The sequence below is a fragment of the Nestor notabilis genome, unplaced genomic scaffold (genome assembly GCF_000696875.1).
Source record: "Nestor notabilis isolate BGI_N333 unplaced genomic scaffold, ASM69687v1 scaffold30644, whole genome shotgun sequence".
NCBI lineage: Eukaryota > Metazoa > Chordata > Aves > Psittaciformes > Psittacidae > Nestor > Nestor notabilis.
The window spans coordinates 2,326-19,753 of NW_009927457.1; the positions used below are offsets into that span (position 1 = coordinate 2,326).

A 17,428-nucleotide genomic window follows, 5' to 3' on the forward strand; every position below is an offset into this window, starting at 1 on the left:
CTTACACATGCCTTAGTAAAGGACAAAAACTTATATATGTAAGATTCTTTTTCTGGACATCATCTTAGAAAAGAAGTGAAACTAAAGAACTGGGAAAATGGAGAAAGGAAGAAAATGCATGCAAATTTTAGAGTTTCCTATGTTCACAATATACTAATACACTTACTTTGCCCTTTTATGTAAAGTCAGATATGTTTTTTGTTTGGTTGCCTTGTTGGTTTTTTTTTTATTTGTCGTTGGGGTTTTGTTTTAAAGAACTTTCCTCCAACTCATGCTTCCATACTCTCCAAAATGTGTACTCGTGTGTAATTCTCCACAGCGACTGTAGATGGGGATCATAATCAACTTTCACATTTCAGAACAAAATGGTAACTGGAAGGACAGTGCAGTGGTGAAGTCAGAAATTTCAGAGTACATTAGTGTCATGCATTTTAAGATGACTGACAAGCATAGAAATCAAAAGTTTCTTCAAAAGGGAAGAGAATGATATGAAAATGATAAGATTGTCATTTAATTACCCTTAAAATACCAAATGCAGCACACCAACATACAGTGCATTACAGCAAACAAGATTCTAAATGGTGTCAACAAAAAGCAGAAAAATCTATATGTTGAAATTATCTCAATGTGATAGACAATTTAAAAAGTTGCAATAATTATTAAAAAGCTTTCAATAAAAAGTTTAAACACATCTGAGTTTCAAAAGAATACTTTGTACATTTTGGAAAAATATAACATTTACTTTACATAACTGAAACATAAGTTATATTCTTCATAGTTTGCAAACTTCCATTATTGACACTTTCTCTCATACATTTTCTTTTAATGAGCCCTTTTCTATGGATCGTAAATCTAATGAAAAAGTATCACTATTCTGAAGAAAAGCTTGTTTCTGCATTAGTTTCCTGAAAAGTCCATTTGGATTTGCAAGTAGTTCATCATGTTTTCCACATTCAAGAATTTTGCCCTCACCGAGGACTGCAACAAAATCAGCATTCTGAATAGTCGACAGACGATGAGCAATAATGAGGACTGTCCTCCCTTCCATCAGCCGGTCCAGAGCTTCTTGCACTAGGTACTCATTCTCAGCATCCAAAGCGCTAGTGAGAAACAGGAAGTGTGGAGGGGAGAGAGGGGGATGTCTGTTATTTTCAGACAGGTTAGTTGTGCATGCATTAGGCTTATTTTGCTGAAACTGCAAACCCTTGCTATTGTTGGTGAATACAAACCAATGGAACTGCAGGGAAGTTTCGTGAATCTGCTTAGAGCACACACCCAAGTTACAGGCATTATATTCTCATATGCAAATATATGCGTAGAGAAATAACACTAAATTAATTAGTGAAAAAAGTTATACTGAAGTGTAATCATCTCTCTTTTACACTAAGATCTTCATTTAAACTAAAGATACAAAAAACCTTGAAGTACATGATTCGAAATCAAGTTACATATTACATATTTAACTCCATCAAAAATTACAACAGAATGTACCAGCTATCCTTTCCACGCGGCAGAAACAGCTTTTATCATGCGCCTCCTAACCAATTCACACATTCTAGAAGGCACATTCTTGTGGGCAGACAAAAATAAGGGCTAGATAATTTGTGCAAGGGATGCAGAGAAAGAAAGAAGAGAGAACACCTCCCAGTTGTGAGTTTTGCAGATAGGTAATTTCTGAGTTTCTATTTATTTTATATCTTACCTTGTTGCTTCATCTAACAGAAGAATTTTAGGATTCTGAAGAAGAAAGTAAAATCGGTTATAATAACAACTACACAAGATATGTGTATTTATATCAGTAGAGAACAACATTCAGACAGCTTAGAACTCCAAGTAAGTGTACTTACTTCATCAAAAGAACTGAATGTTGTTCAAAACATTACTTTTAACAAGTCTAAATGCCAAGAGGATGAAACAGAAACAACATTCTTGCATCCTCAAATTTTCCAAACTGAAGTAACAGAATACTATTATCTGGTAGTATTTGAAAGATTACAAACTAAAGGTGGGAGATGATTTTTAATGCATATTTGGGAGCACTGTGGTCAAAAGTTCAATTTCCTATTTACTGCTTTTATGTGGATCTTTCACAGAGGCTCAGCTACTCTCTGCTTGCAGCCAGTCTGCTACATATGACTGTCTAGTAACAAAAAATAGCAAAGACCTACCAATAAGCAGTATTTCACTCCAGGTGAAATATGTAGCATTTAAGAATTCTTCCCAATGCAATTAATTAAAAACCCAACAACAACAAAAAAAAAAAACCCAAAAACAAACAAAAAAAACCCCACAAAACCAAAAAACCCCTGCCAACACTCAAATCCTTTAAAAGCTTCTTCTGAATTACAGTACATACTCCAAACTTCCTTGATAAAGTTGAGAGCAAAGGTTTAGACTTTATCTGGAAGAGAGGGGACTCCTCTGCACTCCCAATCACATATACATGAACTACTCAATTATTACAACTTTCTTTTTTCCCCCCAAATAAAGTCTCTACTCCCATGAACTGTACTTGACATGAAATGCAATCAGCTTTTCAGCATTTATGGTAAAAGAGAACTGGCATAATGAAGAACTCAGTAATCTAGCAGAACTGGTCATGCTAAGATGCTAGAGAGATCTGTGCAGCTTAATGTGCATGTAAGCTGGGTTCAGCAAGGGCCAGAACTTCCAGTTGAGCATCAGCACCAAACTGCTTCCTGCGAGGCCATGTGGCTGTCCCTGAACCACACTCCCTGTTCTTCTGGTCCTCAGAAGTCTCCTCAAATTAATGCAGCACAGAGCCTGCTCTAAAACCAGACCCAGGCCGACCCTCGAAGGAAAAGATGTGTCTGAAATAGTTGTCCTGAAATCCAGACCAGCTCCTCTCAAAGCCAAGACAGGGCATCTATAGAGCTTGTAAGTTGCAACCCAGAAAAATCAACCAAGGAACAATAGAGGTCTGAACACAGTGACAGAAGTGTCATATATAAGTTTACTAGCAGCACATTTCTCAAGTCTTCCTTCATCCTTGACCTGGTCTTCTGAAAGTGACCCATTATACAATGATTTACCACCAGTCTTGGCAACAACTACCAAAAAGATAGGAAGAAGCTCTTACATAAGCAAATTCTTTAGTTAATCCACTCAGCCCTTTTAAACTTCCTCATTGATGTAAAAGATACAATTTTCTTTTTAAAAATATTTTTCCACCTTTCCCATTGAAAGACTGTCTCTTTTTTAACCGTTCCCACCTCCCCACAGAGCAGTTAAATAGCTACTTGGATGCTGGCTTACCTTGAGCAAAGCTCGAGCTATCGCAATTCGTTGCTTCTGTCCACCTGGGGGGAAAAGCTCAGTAGATTGAAATAGGAAACCGGAAATGAAGTGATTTTAAGTGAATGCCTGGGCTAAGCAGAATAAGGCACATGACTTTAGGGCAAGAAGGGAGATAAAGTAGGGGGTTTTTTTAATACTTGTGGCAGGCTATGGCTTTTGGAAACAACTGGTAACAAGAAGTGATAGAATTCTTACTTCACTCTATAGAATCATGATTTTTAAAATAAGCAATATAAGGATGTACCTGAAAGCAAAACACCCTTTTCTCCAACTAGTGTGTCGAACCCGTTTGGAAAATCTCTGATAAAACTAGCAGCATTAGCTATTTCAGCAACTTTGTGAATCTCCTCTGCAGTCACCGTAGAAGGATCCTCTGCACCATAGGCAATATTTTCAGCAATAGAACAGGAGAACAGAATTGGTTCCTGATAAATTAAAAGACATAACTAATATGGTAGATCTGTAGTTACATGCATGTACTGTCTGTATCTCAAATAACATAAATCTCACTTAAAAGCCCCAGTATTAATTTCTTTTCTATCCATTTAAACAAGTATGTAAACTAGAGTTAACTGAATTCAAACCAAAGAAATAAAACCAACCCTAACACTAAAAAGGGCAGTGAAAACCAATTAAAAAATAAGCTGTTTTTTCAACTAACAATACGTAACAAAACCTTCAATTCCTAATATTTGAGGACGAGTTCAGAAAGAGTTATTCATTCAAACATCAGAAAATATCCCTTTGTATTTTTCTACATAACATCATTTGGAACAATGATGATTCTTCTCTTAATCTCTACATAGATTTTATGACATTTTGTGCATTTAATTTATATTAAATGCTTAAAACAGAGGACTGGCAGATAGGACAAGTGACGTACAATGGGAAAATGTCTGAAACAAGGTAAGTCTGCTCTGTTTATAAAATAGAGATGCTATAGTATGAATATCAGTATGAATCTCCTACTGGTAACTCAAGTGAAATACATATGTTCAAAAAGACAAATGCTAATGTGACCACAGGAAAAGCATTTCTGCACAAAAGTTTCTGGTGACATTATTACATAAAGTAGATGTTTTGCAGTGCAATATATACCCAGTTATCCTGGTGCTTTTAACCAGGACATCAACCTAACAGTTGATTACAGTGTGAAGCATCTGGGGAGATGAGGGAAATAACATATGTATTTTAACTGGTCAAGTAGTTTATGTTTAAGAGATCACTGAACATCTGTCTGTATTTCCAGAGTTTTGGGGTTGCTACAGAGAGAACACTACAAGAGTAATGCCAACAGTGCTGCATTTTCATGCTTTCCTACTGGAATTGTGTTTGCCTGGAAACAACACGGAGCACAGAAGGTCAGTTTCCAAATGGTTGTGTAAAATATGATTGTGTAACTTCCAGTAATAGGAAATGTTAATTAAATATTAAGCTTTGTGTTACTTTCTTCAACAAGTCATAGCAAACATCAGGATGGTATACCTATGTATATACAATGTTCTTCCCAGTCTCCACATGCACACTTTTCTTCTATGCTAGCACTGTGAATTGTTGTGATTGTTAAAAACGCACTACAGAAAAACGGGACTAGCTCTCAATACTTTAGAACAAAGCACACACAACAGCAGTTATGGAGAGAGGGAGGGGTTTCTCTGAGAAGCAAGATTATGGAGTTTCAAAACGAAGCAAAGTAACACACAGCTAGTTGATCACACAAAATGATTTCATTGACTTAGAATTACTTTTCTTCCTCACCTGACTCACTGTTCCAATCTTTGTTCTGAACCACAGTGGATTTAACTGACGGATATCAAAGCCATCAACGGTGATAGTACCTTAAATTAAGAACAGTGGAGTCAAGTGTGTTTGACAAGTACTGAAAAGAGGCAAAAAGAACAGTTGAGAACAACGACCCCTGGGGATTACGTAGTGGTGGATCAGAAATGCAAAGCCATGCTGGCACCACCACAAGGTAACTGTACACCCCAGAAAGGAGCACAGTGCATCAGTGGAACAGTCACGTCAGGACCTCACGGACAGGAACTCTGACTGCTTATAAGGTGTACATGAGATGCAAAGCATTAATGGTCACGAATGAGAGCAACACACAAAACATACCTGAGAGAGGATCATACAGCCTCAGCAGAAGGGATACAATAGTCGATTTCCCTGTACCACTTGAGCCAACCAGAGCCATAACAGAGCCAGCTGGAATGGAAAGGCTAAAATCTTTGAAAATTGATGTTTCTGGACGCGTTGGATATGCAAACTCAACATCCTTGAATTCCAAAGCACCTCTGAATGTGTCTTTGCTCAGTGTGACTCCCTCTATATGACAAAGAATAAAATACAGAAACATGAACAGAAATCAGCTCAGCCCTCCTAGAACTTGCTTTACAGACACCCAACAGAAATGTCTTATCTCTGTGTTAAATGTAGGGATAGCTGCAAGCCACAATTCAGGACCACAGGGGTTATATTTCAGCCATGGCTGAATTAGTGTGGTAGACCACTCATTCCTGAGTGCAGTTTCAGGTTGCTCACCAGCAGTGAACCTACAGCAAGTGAGAGAATTTGCATCCTGCTAATATCTAACAACTAACAATGTTCACTTCTGGTAAAATTATCTGAATTTTAAGACATAATATAAACAATTTAAAAGTTGCCAGTTAGAAGCAATGAAATAAAATGGCATTGTCGCAGGCCAAAGTCCCATTGCCATAAAACACATGAGAAAAGATAAACATTGCAATCATTTCCTACCCTTTCACCAAGCCACAAAAGTCACCTGAAACACCCTCCTCTTTGAACAAGAACAGTTCCCTCTCCACAATCTGCTATGTAGCGTTTAAGAAGAGGCTGTCACTGGCATAAAGCTGCTGCTAGGTTTGTTGCATTAATGACCAAGTTTATGATTTTTTTTTTAATGAGAGTATATTCAATAAATTCAGGACAACAGAGTATTCAAAGACCAATCAGAGGCATAACTCTTAGGCAACAGTTCACTGAAACTAAAATTTCAGTTTGTGAACACCTTAACAAACCACCATGAATGAATGACAGCCAAAGTTAAATACAACCAACTTGTTTGATTTAAACAATTACCTCAGAAAAATATCAGTACTAGAAAAAGCTTGTCATATGTAAGACAAAGAAACACAATTTCTTCAAGCCCTCTTATATCCCAGCAACACATATCCATACAAAGCAAACTAATCAGGCAGCAATGCTGCATTCCCGAAGGACAGTCTCACTGATGAAGTTCCGACCAGTTTTGTGAAAACTGACAGACCCAGGGCAACACCTGAATAGTGTTTGTTCATGCTAAAGACATGCAACTCAAAACCCTTAGTTCTTTCCAGATGCAACACACAAGTAACCCCCAACTAGCCATGGCATATGGTGGCACAGGCCCATGTCTGGTTAAACAGTAACTGCAGATAGGAAACACAAACACCCATCAGCAGCAATCAAGATTTCACTAGTCCTGATGTTCCTAGAACAAATAATTTACTTTGCTTTTCTTTTTCCCAGATTTCCTGCTCTTCTCCAGGCTTTCAGTTTGATGGTAATAAAAACAAACCAAGAACCCACCATTAAATGGAAGCTGGGGCTTCCTTTCCATAAGTTCCCATAGACGTCCACCAGCACCCAGTCCTTTCATTAGCTCAGAATAAAAGGAACTGAGACCTAAAAAAAAAAAAAAGAACAGTATTAATTATGCATCCATATGGAATGGAAGACATAGGAGACATAAAATTTGCATTACACATTTCACCACCAACATTGAAGCATCAAATGTGTAGTGGATCTTTTACTCCAATACACTATGAAACATGCTGATTTGAATTCCATTTAGTCTCACTTGAGAGCTACCAGTAACACTTATTCACCATTTTTGCTTGTACTTGTAAAATAAATCTATCTGAAGAAAAAAGAAAACATTAATACACTTAAGTTTGCATATACTCAAAAGCAAAGCAACTTTGTTTCATTTATGTGTCAGGAAGAACAACATCCAGCTTTAGAAAAACAGCCTTGCATACAACCAGCTATATTTTCAAAAGCATTCAGTAGAATGGAGCACTCTGAACACTGTTCTTTGTCAGACAGGGTTATACTAGTACAGGGGAGCCTGGCTGAATAAGCCACAGCGGAGAGAGCGCACAAAGCTTAAGCTGGAACTGATGCTTGAGAAGCTATGTGGAGAACGGACAGCATAAAGAAATGAGTCTACTGAGACAGCATGCTTCAAAAACTATGGGGTAAAGCAAAAGCTAAGGACAAGGCCTGCGTATAGTACTGGGACCCAGCTCTTAGCAGCTGTGTGAATCATCTTGGAGCTGGCTTGGCTGAAGGGCTTTCCGGCTGAGATAAACACAGAAGCCAACCTAGAACCAAAAATGGAATAAGACATAAATATGTCTTATTTCTTCATTTTTTGTGGGTCTTTCAAAATAAGAGTAACCAACTTTAGAATATCTGAATTCCAACAGAATAAACATATAGAATAAACCACCTCCACCTTAAAATGCCTATAGTGCTAAGAGTGATTTCAGGAGGGCAGAAAACCAAAGGTATATTAAAATAGGTTTACTGGTTTATTTTTGCAGAGCAACAAGCCTAGCACAAGGTCACGAGTCTTTAAGTAAAGGCAGGACGTTCCATCACACTGCTGCTGAGGACCATCTTAAAGCTTGTGACACGAAGCACCTAGCCATGGTGAGAACCTGTCTGCTCGGAATAAAGAGCCAAAGCATCTACATCCTAGAGCTCGGCACAGGGGAGGAGGCATGAGCCTCACAGAGCACCTTGAGACTCAGACACTGAGGTCTGCAAATTCACAACCACTCATGAAAAAGCAGTACATTCTACAGACAGCAAATAGTAATTAGAAAATGGTTTTAATTTTTATAACCTGTTTCAGCAAACTTGTATCAAAAAGGGGCAAAGTCCCAAATTATGCAGTGAGCTTCACAGTTCATTGCATGGACTCCTACATGTATCAATGATGATATACACCAAGTAGACTTAGTACTTAGAAGATGTATATGCCTCGTAGAGGCACTAAGGAAGGCAAGCCTCTTCTGGCAAGACACCTTCATTTCAGCTCTGTGCAAAACCACATTCTTCAATAGCCTGAAGTAGAATTTTTAAAATATGTTTTTACAGCAAATAAAAGTTAATTCAGTTACCTTATATTAGTGCTTCTAACCTTATCTTTCATTTACTTAACATTATTTTGTCCCATGTTTTCAAAGAGCTGGGTATCTGTCTGTTGACCAAACTTGGATGATTTAAGCAGAGAAGAAAGGGGTTTGGTAGTTGGAATGGGTGGCACTGGAATTATGATATTCAAAGAAGCAGCTTTTGTGAATTCTGCCCTCAGGTGCCTCTCTGTGCTTCCCACAATATCAGGCATAGTCTTACAAGAGTACAGCGGAACTGCATTGCCCTGCTGGTCTAACAGAAGTAACAGTTTCATTTCTAAAGAAGAACCCTTCTAGTCAGGTAAGGTTCGAAGTACCTTATCTTCATTTTTGCCTGTATGCAGTAGTGAAGACTGCTCTGTCAAAAAGATGAACAGTTTGTTTCTGGGCCAGTAGATTACACAGTCTGAGCTTCAAGGAGGAGACAGTAAGGAAGACCAGAAAACACCACAGTGTAGTGTTCTGCTAGCACGTTGTTTAACTCTTCCAGCTCAAAACACTCTGCACTGAATTACAGCTAAATTCTGCAAGCCTTTCTAAATAAAGTATGTTTAACACTGACACATGTATTTTGTAAAGAATATCAAATATCTTCATTTAGGCCTGAAGAAAATTAAAGTAATATGTGTCCATCACATACACACATTGAAATAAATAACTCCTGTATTTTTTTTGGAAAATGGAAGGCTTAAATTAAGTTACAAATTATTATTTTAATTAACTCTTCAGAAAAAAAAAAAAGTCTGATTTTTTGAGAAGATCATTTGCAAGAGGCTTTTTAAGAAAGACAGATCTTTTAAGCATTTCTTCCCTCCCACCCCCGTACTGACTGTAACGCTTTGAATTGAAGAAAATGTAATTTCTCATTCCATACCTCCGATGCTTATTCCAACCCAGAAAGCATACATTAGGAAAGATGAGAGTTCACCAACTGTCATGTAGGCACTGCCCATTAGTAATCCTCCTTTGTATAAGACTGAGAGGACAATTAAGTTTCCAGAAAGGCCACTCTAAGGAAAAAGAGGAAAAGGCAGATTTTGTCACATACATCTTAAATTTCATCCTCTAAAATATTGTTTCAGAATTTTCCTTCTAATAAAAGAATTCCTACACAAGGGGAGGACACTGCACTTGAGAGGACTGAGTTAAATCTAAACAAAACCAATTCTGAAGCAAACCAAGGCAATAGCCAGTTGGTGCTGCACTGCACCATCCAACAGCTGTTTCAAAAATTCTTTTTTTTGGTTGGTTGGGTTTTTCCCCAAGAAATGAAAGGAAACCGAACATTATTCTCAACCATCATTAAAGGAGAAGAATTGATAGTCTGCAGTTATGTTGCAATTTTAGGATACTATTAAGCAAACTCACTGCAAGCTGTTATGCAAGAATGCAATTCCTCCCCCACCTGCACACCCCCCAGATTCCTTTAGACTGATTTAAGTCCAATCTTCTGACAGCTTTATGTAAGTTAAATTTACACGCAATTCATTAATTTGCAGGTTTATAAGCATCCTTACGAATTTTAACATAACTGACACTTGGCATGGTTGGTTTACTTTCTTCAAAATATACTTACTGCTCCAAAGAAGCCTGCCCGAGCGAGTGCCTCTTTCTTAGCCAGCTGTAGCACGTCATCAGCTTTCTTTGCATACTTCTCCATTTCAGCCACTTCATGCCCAAAAGCTCGAACTGTTCTTATGTTTCCAATACGCTCTTCAGCTAACTACATTAAAGCAAAGAACAAAACAAATACACAAAGACACACAATTTGGAATGCTCATATTACAGAATATTTGAAAGTTAAACCAGTATCACTACACTAATCTCCAAATACATTCCTTTGGATACCACTGGAAAACGTGTCATGCCCTCCTCCCCAACACCCCCCCCCCCCCCCCCCCCCCCAATTTTATTTTTTTCTGCTTCTACTAAGATAAAAGTAAACTGAATGACCAGGTAGTTTAAGAAGAACTTCAAGATTGCCTTAAGTGCTAGCAGGGATAGAAAAATACAAAAGCAGGGTTAAAAAAAAAAAACACCATAATTTGATGTGAACAATGCACGTAAGAAAAACACTATTAAAAAAAACCTGCAGTAACAAGATGGGGACAGGAAAAGTAAAGACTATTCTATTCTATACTAAATCATGCAAGAAAGCCTACAGTTATTTCCTGAAACAATTCCACTCGGGTGATCAAAGCAACACTGGGGATTCATTCTAAAATTACCTCACTTGTAACCTATTGTGCTAACTTGATAATAGGCACTGTGATGGTATAACAAAGAACAAGACCTCCTTGTGTGAGTAAAAATATATATATGTGATAAAACATATGCATGTGATATAAAAATATAATTGTTATTCTTCCATCCCCCATTCAACCTGAAAATTTGAACAGAACGCTAACATTGCTTGTTCGTGTGAAGCCCCACATCCAGTTTACAAAGGCATGAGCTTCCCTTCAACACAGGACAAGGAAGATAAGCAGAAGAGGGCTTATCTTCCTTCTGCACAGTCAATTTGCAGAAGTCCTACAAAGGACACCCTAAGTTTAAAACAGCTGACAAGTGTGGCTGTTTCAACTAGATCTTTCCTAATAATATTTCTATGCTTTCTAATGATGTTTCCCCACCCTCAGCCTGTAAGGAAAAGGTCACCATCACTACTATGCTCTGATAGCACTTTGCAGTATCATTTCAGCACAGTCAGCAAACAAACACAAGGAAGGCTCCTCTACAACAGCCTCAACAGTTCCCTCTGTTTTCCTCCCAAATACCTGCGTATGTGCTAAGATGCCCAGAAAAGTTTAAGTAACATTAAGGCTCATAAATATTGAAGAGCTGACAATAAAGTCCAACATCAAGGATTCATTCCAGAGAAAGACCTGCTAGCAAAGTCTTCTTTAAAGACAGATCCATCTAGGATGCTTCTGATGGCTTCAAACTCATAACCATAGCCCAAGAAAAGCATTTTTCAAACCTAGGTACCAAACAACACAGGACTTCATAGGCTGAGTTTTTTAATGCTCTCACAAAGCTAAAGCCTAACCTCCTTAACCTTTCCTATGCTTCCAAATTCTCAGGACCTTGTACCTCCACATTTTATTGTTATGGACAACCTAAGCATGGCTGATCTATGCATAAGTGTTACTGACGTTTACCTTTCATGCTATTCAGGTGCAAAACTACAGACAGGCTCAGCATGGCTTAGGGCAATGAACAGTACAATTATCTTCAGAAGATCTGTAACTTCAGAGATATTAACCTGAATACACTACAGCAACTTTGAAGTTAATTAGAAAGCATCTGTTAAAAGATTACCTGTGTTGCTTCTGCAAGAGAATCTTGGGTCATTTTAGTAAGTTTTCGCAAGTACCTTCCATAAATCACAGCCAGGACAGCCAAGGGTGGCACAATGCTCAGAACAAATGCAGCAAGGCTAGGAGACACAAAAAACTAGAAGAAAAATGGTATGTGTCAGGGGCTAGCATTTAGATTAAAAACAACCACTGGAGCATTGAAGTGCTACTTCCCTTCCTGGAGTTCTCTAAATCTAGTAGGATTTTAATTTAGAGCTGCCATGCTTTCATTTATCATGTTTTATTTCTTCCAGGCAAAATAACCATTCCTCCACAGTACTTGGGATGTATCCCACGGTTAGAACAAAGGATTATAAGCTAAGCGGTCTGGATTTCATTTCTAGCTTTCTAACTGGTTCCCTGTGTGGTCTAAGCCAAGTATCTTAACCTGCCAGTAAAGAGACCTACCGGGAAATCTCTTGGGGATGTTGAAAGACAAACTATTATATAGCTCCTAAAGCGCTTTCACAACTTTTAAATAGATGGTGTAACACAGAAAGTTTGAGTAGAGAAACATCAGACACTACTTCTGGGTAACTGAGAAACAGATGGAGGTCACCAGTGCTCCCTGACACCCATGAATGCTCATAACCTGGAATAATAGATTTAATTTCCTGTTGCAAAACCTTATCACTCATAACAACCATCATTAAAGCTCCTAAATGAGTTATTTTCATAAGATCCATTAAATTAGATCTAATTTGTGTTTTCATTTCATCTTGTTTTCTGTATTGAAAACAAAAATCTCCAGAAAAATTCAAAGTTTACTTCCTTGACAGGCTTTATAATTATTTAATGATAATCTTTCTGGGCAAGCTTTTATAGTCCACCTTTTAACACTCAATCATGGCAGCATTTTTGAGCAGAATACCTTATTTTCTATTTAATCTATGGCAAGATAAAACCTTATAGACTCTATTTGCTTAGATAACTACAGAAAGGCATAATTCTTATCAGTGACAAAGTATTAAAGCTTTGAAGCTTCACAGTGGAAACTCTTAACAGTTTCTAAAAACAACAATATTGAAAGCTTATTTTTATGAGGAGACTTTTTGCTATCTGTTTTTAACTCCAGGTAGACAGCAGCAATTACTACACCTTCATTTAAGATAATTTTCACCAATGTATCTTTTCTCAGATAAGAGTTAACAAAATGAATGCCACAGAAAACAGGCAGGAAATGAGATTTTTAAGTAAACCAACTGACCACCAAGGAATATTAACTGATGCACTGCACTGAAGCCTTCATTAACGTGCTTCATACCTAAATATGTTCTTTACTGATCGACTAAAGCAGAAAGACTAACACTTGTAAAAATCTTCAGCAGTAATTTGATATTCAGTGCTGCCTTTGCTCACTGAGGTTTTAACCAGAATCAACTAACTCCAACGACTTTTACATCAGGCCCTTCACACCCTATTTTACCTACAGCCACAGAAACTTTATCATTTATTTTAATCAGAGGATCATAGAATGGTTTGGGTTGGAAGGGACCTTAAAGATCATCTAGCTCCTGCAAAGGGCAGGGACACCTTCCACTAGGCCAGTTGCTCAGTATGAATAGAGTTAAGCTATTTGTCTACTATACTTTCCTTGATAAATTTGGGCAGCAACAGTAGTTAATTTGAAACCTTCATTATCCATATTTTGGCTTGTGAGTAAACATCAAGTGGCTACAGGCACATCACCTGTTGCAATACAGTACATAAAAGTTATACTGGATAACCAGTGAAATACACTTGTATCAAAGATCACACACCACCTTCTGGACTGACTCACATTCACACATTGCCTAATAGGACTGAAACAAGCTTGAAACTACAAGTGACAAGCAGGGAAGAGACTTCCATACCATCATTCCAACCCCCACAGATACTTGCGCTCCTGCCCTGAGCCCATCTGAAAGGTTTTCAGTCACTGAACGGCCCAAGAGGGCTGCATCTGAAGATAAGCGGTTTATCAGCTCTCCTGTTCTGGTCTTGTCAAAGAAAGCAATTTCTTGCTTCAGAATAGAAGAGAACATGGTTGCTCTCAAACGTTTCACAATTCTTTGTCCTGTTGGAAACAAAAGCCAGTCAAGCATGGCACACAAGTACCATGATATACACAGATGCCAACAACATAAAAATCACAGGATTATGCAGCACTGAACAAGTCACATTACAGATTTTTAATATACCAGAAGAGAGTGAACTTTAAGATGTCTTGTAACAGTGAATACAAATGAACAATTACTCCAGCATACTTATCTTTGCACTATTAGTTTACCTTTGATCTGGTAAAAAGCTACTGATTCCAAGAGGATCTCTCAGCCAGTGCCAAGAACTTATTTCAGATCATTAGATATCCTGACTCTGTGAAAAATAGATGACACTCTACTGCTTTTTGCTTCTGTTTTTACCTGCAGTCTGCATGAGGTAGACACGAGTAGCATTAGCAGCAGCACCACATAAAAAGATTCCACTCAGCAAGGCACACAGGCTGGTCAGGCTGTCGGTGAAATCTTCACTGGGATTTGTATAAATAATGTCAATAACTTTCCCCAGAAAGAAAGGGGCTGACATGGTAATGACACTGGAAACTGTCAGAAAGCCAACAGCAGCTGCAAATCAACAAGGAAAAGGAAAGGAAAATTATTCTGAATTTGCAAGATCATTAGCAGTACATATGAAATAATTTTTCACTTGAAATTTCTATTAAGCTTGAGAGTGCCACTTTTAAATAATCAGCCTTCTTTTAGGCCCAGTTCTGAATGGGATATTTTAAGTCACTGTAATTTTAATTTTAATGAAGTAAATTAGGCAAGGCACATTTTAAGATCCTGAAAGCCTCTGTATACAATCAAAGTCCTAGAATGACTTCTCTTGTCTAAACCTCCACACCACCGTGCAATAAAGTTTACTTTTCAGAGATGTCATCCTTAGAGACCATTAACAGTTACCACATTTTCCACATATCCCACACGGTCCTTCAACTCCTGTTTGCTTTGGGGTTTATTATGCATGCTTGCTACTGTATTAAAGCTTCCAACTGCCTATTTCTGAGACAGCAATGGACTGAAGTTCTGATCTGAGAACTAAACCACGCAATTTTATTGGGGGGGGAGGGGGGAGGGAAGAACAACAAAAAAGCATTACATTTACTCTTGACTGGCAAAATTTATATACATTTGGTTTACTCTTTACTATTGTTGGTCTAAAATAAAAATAGCATAAGTTTGAGTTATAAGCACATCTGCTGTTGAGCAGAACTCTTGAATTCCAGTTGCAAGGTCACCCATGGAGCAACCTGTGTAACTGTTTGAAGATGTATCACAAAGTATGAAAATCACACTAGACCAAGACTTAGCCTTTTGAACTTTAATCTGCAAGGCAATTTCTTGAGCCAAGAACACAGCTTGACTCTGAAAAGGCAAGCCCACCTTGGAAGGCTGAGAACTAGGAAAAATCCCATCTTAATTGAAAACTGAAAAAACTTGATATGAAAACCACTGAACCACAACAAACAATGGTATTTATACAGCATAAGTTTCCAACAGCCAGCCCCACACTTACAGGAACCATTAACAGGATTGCTACAAAATACAAGCAGGTAATGCCTTTAAATGCAAAAAGACACTGTACTGAAAATCCTGAAGCTGCCCGAGTGTTCCGTTCTACTGAGCTTGTATCATTTCTATGATGAAGACAGCAGAGAGCCTCCCAGCAGTGCACCACTGTAAGCAGTGTTTCTAACATCTGTCACAGAAGGTTTGATGCCTCTCACCACCTCCACAAACACATGGTAAGCTTTGTTTCCATTTTTACTTGAAGTATAAACACAGCTGTGTATTTATGATGAAGAATTCAGGGTACAAAACATGCATACCACCCAAAGCAAATGCTTCTCTGCACCTTCACTGCAGTGCCCCAGAGCAGTCCTGGGAGAGCTGCACACACTGCCCAAACAAGCTCTACCTTTCCTTTTGCATCCAATCTGCAGCCTGTGCGTCCTATTCAAGATTTGTTTGCAATCTTTCCATTGTGTTACCTTAAGGCCAGCAAGCACATAAAAGATAAAGGACTAGGATCTTTAACTTGAACCTACAGAAAGTATAAGAAGCCATAGTAGTAAGGGAAAGACTTCCTGTTGCAAACTTTTGTGGTCCATGCCATAGTCACATCTCATAAGCATATTATTTACTAGCTAAAACTTTGTAAGAGTGAGTGAGCCTGTTAACAACCTGGCTGCACTGGTGTATTCAAGCTATGAAGCAGCAGGAAAAATCCAACAAAAGCCAGGTGATCTCCTGTGAAGAAAATCTGGTCTATAAGGCAGCCGGACATGGTCAAAAGCATTGCTTATAAGCACAGTGCTGTGTGGCAGCTCAGTCTCCACTAGTCCAGACAATTTCTGTTAGGGATGGAACTGGACACATGTGCTGCATCTACAAATATTCACTGAAGGAAGAGGGCTATACGGCTAAAATTCCCATATGGCGCTCTCTGGCTTGGATTTACCTTCAGCTATTCTTCAAACGAGCATGGGTTTCATTGTTACCAACCTTAAGAGAACTAAAATCAAACATTAGCGCATAAAACAAACTGAAGATTACTGAACTACTTAAACATTAGACAAAGTGTCAATAATGTATCAGACCCATGCAGTCCTGAGATGAAATTTATACAATCCAGATGTCACTTGTAATTTTGCCCTTAAGCAATATACCTGTTTTTATCAATTTAATCCCAAATCACATCGAAAATAAGGTTCCCTAATTGAAACTCTCACTTTGATTATAGCAGCAGAACAACTAGAAAACAGCACAGATGCCACGCTGCTGCTCTTTTTTCTAACTGTTGACTAATTGAAGAAATAGGAACCAGCAAACACTCACCCTATCTCCCCATTCAAAGAGGAGCTGTCATTGTGATAACTGGCTAAAGGGAGGAGTATGAGGTGTTCAGCAACCAGATATGAAGACACTTCAGTGATGCTGAAGGTTGTTACTGACAGAATAAAAGGTCAGAGTAAACTTTATAGTATTAGTTTCACATAGCTTACTCTGTTAAACAGAGAATTATGTCAAACAAAAGAGTGTATTTTGGAAGCTTAATTTTTTAGAATCAATTTGTTTTATAGGTTATGACATGAAAATAAAGAAAATGTGAGGCAGAACAGTGGAATTGATAAAACCAGGGCTATGTCAAAACGGCAACAGAAGCAAAGACAAGGCAAACTGTCTCCAGCTGCAGCTCAGAAATCCAGATCATCACACAAAGTGATGCCTTCATCACTACTAAGATCAGCATGCTCTTTGTTAAGGCTAATGTGGGCTTGCTTCTTGACAGCAGATATGCAACTTCATTCCACAGTAAATGTATCTGGGGGCAAGGAACTGGTCACCAGATGGTAAACTAGGATGTCTACAAGCAGGAACTAGGCAGAGCTATCAGAAACCTTCCATCAGAACATGGACTAAAGTGACTCCAACGAGTCATAAACCAATTTTCTACATGCAAGAATACCGCCAAGAGAGTGAAAGTTTTTAATTTTGC

General features: G+C 38.2%; 1 protein-coding gene across 1 annotated transcript; it reads right to left on the reverse strand.

The window, feature by feature from the left end:
- Window positions 1-534: 534 nt before the first annotated feature.
- ABCB10 (ATP-binding cassette, sub-family B (MDR/TAP), member 10) lies at window positions 535-14,493 on the reverse strand (the record flags this gene model as incomplete). Its single annotated transcript, XM_010014071.1, has 12 exons — window positions 535-1,100; window positions 1,703-1,737; window positions 3,277-3,320; window positions 3,563-3,743; window positions 5,077-5,156; window positions 5,440-5,649; window positions 6,916-7,011; window positions 9,406-9,541; window positions 10,108-10,254; window positions 11,853-11,987; window positions 13,744-13,946; window positions 14,293-14,493. Coding segments are annotated over 12 exons (1,760 nt in total), but the record flags the coding sequence as incomplete, so codon positions are not given.
- Between the last annotated feature and the right edge of the window lie 2,935 nt (window positions 14,494-17,428).